General features: G+C 37.2%; 1 protein-coding gene across 1 annotated transcript in view; it reads left to right on the top strand.

The window, feature by feature from the left end:
- Window positions 1-7207, top strand: part of LOC136867100 (RIB43A-like with coiled-coils protein 2) — a 39882-nt gene extending 32675 nt beyond the window's left edge. The window contains exon 7 of the mRNA XM_068227022.1: window positions 6776-7207. Coding sequence (XP_068083123.1) covers window positions 6776-6917 — 142 coding nt within the window. The 3' untranslated portion in view covers window positions 6918-7207. The remainder of the gene's footprint in view (window positions 1-6775) is intronic.
- Window positions 7208-7824: the final 617 nt, after the last annotated feature.

Below are 7824 nucleotides of genomic sequence, written 5' to 3' on the forward strand. Positions count from 1 at the left end.
ATGTCTTTCCTGATGCCAACCTTATGTGGAGGGATGTAATCATTAATTTATTGTGTGCTTTTGTGGTGGTTGGTAGTGTGATATGAAAAAGTGTGTTTTGAAACAAACACAGACACCCAGTTTCTCCAAGGAAGAGGCCAGATTGAAATCAAATTCAGGACTCTTTGGTTCAAAGGCCGTGATGCTGATCATTCAGCCAAGGAGCCAGAATCTTTTGAAATACACTATCCATACTTTTATTAAAAACAGAATACAGACACGATAATAAAACTAGGAAAGAACATTTAATAGGACAATTAGTTATATAAGCAAGAATGTGAGATATATCCACATTATCAAGTAACAGGACTTGGAAACAAAATTATGTTCATATTTCTTAAAGTTCATATAATCAATATGAGAAGTTGGAATGTTTGTGAAGAGATGCATGTTGTATTTTCACATCTAGAGTTGCTATGTTTCAAGTTAAAATCTGGTATGATCTCAGTTATTATTTATTTATTTATTTATTTATTTATTTATTTATTTATTTATTTATTTATTTATTTTATGCTGTTGTATGTGGCAAAGTTAGGGCTCACGGCCCTCTCTTACACTTAACCACAACATACAGTAAATAGTCACATCATTTGGAAAAATAATGTTAACAGTCTCTTTTTTTTTTTTTTTTTTTTTTGCTTTACGTCGCACCGACACAGATATGTCTTACGGCGACGATGGGATAGGAAAGGCCTAGGAATTGGAAGGAAGCGGCCGTGGCCGTAATTAAGATACAGCCCCGGCATTTGCCTGGTGTGAAAATGGGAAACCACGGAAAACCATCTTCAAGGCTGCCGACAGTGGGACTCGAACCCACTATCTCCCGATTACTGGATACTGGCCGCACTTAAGCGACTGCAGCTATCGAGCTCGGTGTTAACAGTCTCTAGAAACTACCTAAATTAATGGAGTAATATTATAACTAGAGCCCGGATTTCCATGCACTATCAAATCTCAAAATATGCATGCATTCATGCACTATCATATGGCAAAACATGCACAATAAACTGGAAAATATGCACTATCAAAATTCAGTTCCTTTTGAAACATGAACAAAAACTACCCTAATTTCTCCAAATTGTCTTGATTTAAGCTCATCCGTTTATCATTCAGCACATACTTAAGCACAGAAAATTATCTTTTTACGTCACGAGAAGTGATAGATGCATAATTCAATGAAGACATTTGGACAAAGTGAGGTCAAATTGTACGTCTTTTGCATTTTCACCACAATACGTCTTTTATAAGCTTGACGAATTCAAAATCAGGATTTGAACGAATTAGTTGTTCAACTTATCTCTATCTGTGGCAGCTGCTTCTCCATGCGATGATTGCAGACACATTTGAATGTCCTCAATAAGTGGTAACGATTGCTTGCTGCGATAACACAGACGTGTGATGATTGAGAGTTACGGGTAGGACATTCCAGGATAACGACGGTAGAGGGTTCAATGAAAAACCAGAATTTGTACGCTGCTATCCCAGTAACGCGCGCCACAGAAGTGCGATACAAGGTTTCTTTTGTTCGTCTAACAGACGAAAAATGAGCCGTCAATGATTAATGCACAATTTACGGTTCAATTTATATACAACTGTAAAACTGCGACACCTTATTCCTAAGAATTAGATTTCGACGCGGGGCCTTCCGACTTACATCATTGTTTACTCAAGCAACAGATAAGAAAGTGTTCGGTTAATTGCATTATACTGTAGGACCTGTACCGTTTGTAGGCTACTAACTATGGTTGTCACATAGGATGCCAGGAATACATTCTCTCCGTCTCTCAGTAATAGACATACTGTAGCCTACAACGTGAAAAATTGTCCCAAATTCTGCAGACTAACATTCAGAAAATGCACTATGATGCAAGTTAACAATATATATGCGTCAAAGTCAGAATAAAAGTCATATTATGCAATATTAAACGTCCAAATATGCGCTATTAAATCCAAAATCTTCCAAATATGCATTAATTTTCTCCAAAAAATGCCAAAACATGCAAACATGCACGGAAAAAGAATGGTTATTTGGAATTGTTAAGCCGTAAAACGAATATTTGCAAAGTTTGAGAAGTGTAGCTAGCTTATTTAAAAACATGCATTTGCATTGAAATCCGGGCTCTAATTATAACATATGATAATTGTTATTTTTATTGATTAATATTATCTAGCCTATCTACATCACCTAACAATAGCTCTAAATCATACTTGCACTCATACATACTAGGAAAAAAACATTTAATAGGACAAAAGATTCATACAGGCTGATCACGTATTTAAGAGGAAATCTCGACAAGACCATTTAAATGAAACTATTGAAGTGCTAATACGTATACTGACAGGGAGTGTATTCCATAGCCTTGCCCCAGATACTAGGAATGAGTGGCTGTATACAGAGGAGCGTTTAACTGGTATCATAAGGGTAGAAGTCAATCTGGTATTATGTTCATGGATAGATGAGAGGAAGTTAAAATGTGAGGATAGGTATTCAGGTGTAGATTAATTCAGAAGTCGAAAAATTAGTGTCGCAGTATATAGATTTCTTAGTTGATCGATTTTCAGCTGGGATAGCTTCTCATAATCAGGGGAAATATGTGTCCTAAAGTTCAAAGAAAATATAAATTGTATGAAAGAGTTCATTGCCCTTTGAAGTTTCATAGTTGGTCCTGCAGTTCCATCGGTTAATACGAGATCACAGTAACAAATTATTGGAACAATTAGGGTTTGAATAAGTTTTATTTTCATGCTATGTGGAAGAATGGATTGTTTCATTTTTAGGGGATGAAGAGATGCATATACCTTTCTGCAGACACTTGTTTATATGGGTCATTCCAGTTTAAGTGTCATTCATGACAACGCCTAGGTTTTTTACAGACTTCTGGAAAGGTATAGCTTCATTTCAGAGCATGACATTAGGCTGGTGTGAGATGTTTAGCATATTTAAAAGCCTAGATTGTCCTATTATGATTGCTTGCATTTTTTTGGGGTTAATTAATAGGCAGTTCTCTTTTGCATACAAGCTAATTGAATTTAAAGTCGAGTTCATTTGGTGGATTGCTTTGTCAATGTCGAGGACTTTAAAGTGTGAGTATATCTGAAGATCATCAGCATAAAGGTAAATAGTTGCAGTCATTCGATTGAGGAGAAATGTCATTAATATACATACATACATACATTATCATTATAGACTGTTATGCCTTTCAGTGTTCAGTCTGCAAGCCTCTGAGAATTTACTAAACGTCGCCACAATCCTCGATTTGCAACTAGTGTTGTGGCCTCATTTAGTTCTTTACCTCTTATCTTTAAATCATTAGAAACCAAGTCTAACCATCGTCGTCTTGGTCTTCCTCTACTTCTCTTACCCTCCATAACAGATTCCATTCTTCTCCTAGGTAACCTATCCTCCTCCATTCGCCTCACATGACCCCACCACCGAAGCCGGTTTATGCGTACAGCTTCATCCATCGAGTTCAATCCTAAATTAGCCTTTATCTCATCATTTCGAGCACCCTCCTGCCATTGTTCCCACCTGTTCGTACCAACAATCATTCTTGCTACCTTCATGTCTGTTACTTCTAAATTATGAATAAGATATCCTGAGTCCACCCAGCTTTCGCTCCCGTAAAGCAAAGTTGGTCTGAAAACAGACCGATGTAAAGATAGTTTCGTCTGGGAGCTGACTTCCTTCTTACAGAATACTGCTGATCGCAACTGCGAGCTCACTGCATTAGCTTTACTACACCTTGATTCAATCTCACTTACTATATTACCATCCTGGGAGAACACACAACCTAAATACTTGAAATTATCGACCTGTTCTAGTTTTGTATCACCAATCTGACATTCAATTCTGTTGAATTTCTTACCTACTGACATCAATTTAGTCTTCGAAGGGGCTAATTTTCATACCATACTCATTGCACCTATTTTCAAGCCCCAGGATAGTATATTAGACTGTAGGCTTTCGGCACAGTCTGCCATTAAGACCAAGTCGTCAGCATAGGCCAAACTGCTCACTACATTTCCACCTAACTGAATCCCTCCCTGCCATTTTATACCTTTCAGCAGATGATCCATGTAAACTACGAACAGCAAAGGTGAAAGATTACAGCCTTGTCTAACTCCTGTAAGTACCCTGAACCAAGAACTCATTCTACCATCAATTCTCACTGAAGCCCAATTGTCAACATAAATGCCTTTGATTGATTTTAATAATCTACCTTTAATTCCATAGTCCCCCAGTATGGCGAACATCTTTTCCCTCGTACCCTGTCATATGCTTTCTCTAGATCTACGAAACATAAACACAACTGCCTATTCCTCTCGTAGCATTTTTCAATTACCTGGCGCATACTGAAAATCTGATCCTGACAGCCTCTCTGTGGTCTGAAACCACACTGGTTTTCATCCAACTTCCTCTCAACGACTGATCGCACCCTCCCTTCCAAGATGCCAGTGAATACTTTGCCTGGTATACTAATCAATGAGATAGCTCGATAGTTGTTGCAATCCTTCCTGTTCCCTTGCTTATAGACAGGTGCAATTACTGGTTTTGTGCAATCTGAAGGTACCTTACCAACACTCCACGCTAATTTTACTACTCTATGAAGCCATTTCATCCCTGCCTTCCCACTATACTTCACCATTTCAGGTCTAATTTCATCTATTCCTGCTGCCTTATGACAATGGAGTTTATTCATTAATATAGATTAAGAATAAAAGAGGTCCAAGAATAGACCCTTGGGGAACGCCAGATAGCTTAGTCCACCATTCTGTAGTCTTCATGTTTGATACAACTCACTGTCATCTATTTTTGAGGTATGAGCCCAAGAGGTGAATAGCAGAATGAGCTATGTAAAGTTTTTGTAACTTTGCTAACAATATGTCTGTATTCACAGTGTCAAACGCACTGCTGAAGTCTAGAAGGATAAGTATAGTCAGTTTTTTCGTCCATAGCCCGTCTAATGTCATCTGTGATTTTCATGAGTGTTGTTGCAGTACTGTGTCCTTTCTTAAAACCAGACTGTAAGGGATCAAGTACAGAATGTTTTTCCAAGTATTTAACTATTTGTTTATGCATTATCTTCTCCAAAATCTTAGAAAGTGCTGTGAGAATGCAGACAGGTCAGTAGTCAGATGTATTGCTTGCAGAAGAGTTTTTTGTGACTGGCACAATGTGTGCATCTTTCCATTTAATTGTGATATTGCTTGAAGAAAGGCAGGTATTAAATAAATGCATAATAATGGGCAATATTTTGTTGATTATGTAAGTCACGAATGAAATGAGAATTTCATCAGCTCCTGTTGCGTGAGATTTGACATAACTTCCCTTCTTACTTCATGCTCTGTAACAGTACCAAATTCAAATACAGGATGGACTGGGGATTGTTGTCTTATTAAATTGTCAATTATGTTTTGTACTGTCGTTGTGTCAGGAGTGAGATGTTCCGTGGAGAAATATGTATTTAATTAATCAACGGACACCTCGGGATCAGAATGCTTTGCAAGTGGTTTGCCAATACCCAGTGACCGAAGTTGTCTCCACGTGGAACCAATGTTAATGTTTTTGTTTAAATACTGGAAATAATTAAATTTCTTATTACGAATTACAAGCTTAATTCAGTTTCAAAGAACACGGTACTGCTCATGTATGTCAGTCAGTTGAGTCTGCTTATAGCGTCGGTGTAGTGCGTCTCCTTCTTTCATCATAGTCTTAACATCAGTAGTCGGCCAAGGACAAGGAGGATGTGTTACTCTCACATTACGCTTTGGTGCGTGTTTGTTGTACAATTCATGTAAACGGAAATTAAATATTTCCACTTTCTCGTCATTGTCGCTCTTTATCATTATGTCATACCAGGGGCAGAGTTATACATCTTGTCTCAGTTGTATTAAATTCATGTTTTTAAAGTCTCATATTTCAGTCGGTACAAATGTCAGGAACAAATACTTGACCGTGATGAAGGATTTTTCGGGGGGTTATTTGTTATTACTAGGTCTATGAATGTATCAATGGAAATGGTGGTAGTCATGTAACTGGATTTAAAAATAGTTTGTAGTCATAAGGCGTTGTTGTTCTGAGTTAATAAATTTGTGTTAAATTCTCCAAAAAATATCACGCGCTTGTATGATGGTAGCAGTCTCAGTAAGCTGTCTTCTAAGTCACGGAAGTCTCACACTGCGTCAGGAGGCCTATATACTACACCTACAAGTATTTTTACAGAATTAACAAACACCTCTACAAATATATTCAGGGGCAGTTTTTACAGCAGGAGTGGACGTGTGAACAACTCTACTCTTGAGCATAGATTTACAATATAGGGCATTTTGATTTGACGTCATCTAGGCTGTTTGGATGTCAATTTTGACGTTCTATTTTTCTCTACCAGAAGGCAGATTAAAACATATCTCTCTTGGGCGATCTGTGGCTGAGTTTTCAATTTGTTTTGTCAGGTAAACACCAAATGTGTCACCAGAGATCTTTTACGTGCCATCATCCTATAACATGGTGTGCTGATCAAACTTTTTCCATCTTTAAAAAGATCTGACTAACTGTGCTGAGTTTTAATCCACGACCGTGGGATACAGAGGCTGACACTCTCCACTGATCGACAGAGGGATGATGACTGATTTTGTACACATTGGTTACTTCTGCTCATTTACTTTTCATTTTGTTTATTTGGCCTTAGTTTTAAAATTCCACTTAATTTCATACTTATTTGATCTTACTTTTCAGGGAGATCAACAAACAGATCCTCGGACAGAACAAACAACTGTCTGCACAGCAGAAATCATACCAAGAATATGTTGAGAAGATTCTGTATACCAATAAACCTACAGCTGCATACTTTGAGCAGTTCAACACTTCTACAAGATAAATCTAAGGCTTCCACATATTGTCTTATAATAGTAACTTTTCCCGAGATAAGTGTTGTGATATCCTTTCCTCCTCAAGCATTTTTTTTTTTAAATACAATTTTTACATGTCTCACCTAACTTCTGATGTATTTTGATAAATAATTGTCACTTTTTGATACAATCTTTTACAAATTTCTTATGAACTCACTGTGGTTGTGAACAGGATTTTTGATAATGTTTACAGTATTGTGCCTGATTCTTGCACTTCATGTTGTGTATAAGTGCTGTAACCATTATGGTGTGCAGTTAATTAAAGTGTTTTATACTTTATTAAACAATAAACTGATAATGCTCCACCAATTATTGGCTTTTATGATTTGTAACCTGTACTTTCCTTGCATAATTTTGATTAAGCTACACAAGGCCAATTTAAAAAAATAACTGAACTTTGAAAATAATACTGTGCAAATCCAAAGTCTAGGCAATTTCTGGTAAGTGACGCTGTGTAGTGGTTGGTGTCTTTCCTAAGTAACTAGCCATTTGCCATGTATTTCTGAAACAGTTATGGCTCAGCTGCTGTAAGATTGTGAGTGTGTAGAGTATCTATATAAATAAAATTGTAGGGGGTCCGCTGTCCGTAATTTCTTTTGTTTTGCCAATTTTTCAGATATTTATCCGTTTTAGGTCAACTCAAGACCGAATCGGTGGTTTTTACGTTTCGTGTCTGTTTGTCTGTTCCACCATTACGTCGAAACGGCTGGATAGATCTCAACCAAACTTCATATTTAGAGTATACTCATCCCGGGGAAGGTTTCGATATGCATATCGTTTTAAATTCTTTGAAGAGATGGGGGGTTTATAGGAAAACCTGAATGGTTTTTCCACCATCACGTCGAAACGGCTGGATAGATCTCAACTAAACTTCAT

The sequence above is a fragment of the Anabrus simplex genome, chromosome 3 (genome assembly GCF_040414725.1).
Source record: "Anabrus simplex isolate iqAnaSimp1 chromosome 3, ASM4041472v1, whole genome shotgun sequence".
In the NCBI taxonomy this organism is placed as follows: Eukaryota; Metazoa; Arthropoda; class Insecta; order Orthoptera; family Tettigoniidae; genus Anabrus; species Anabrus simplex.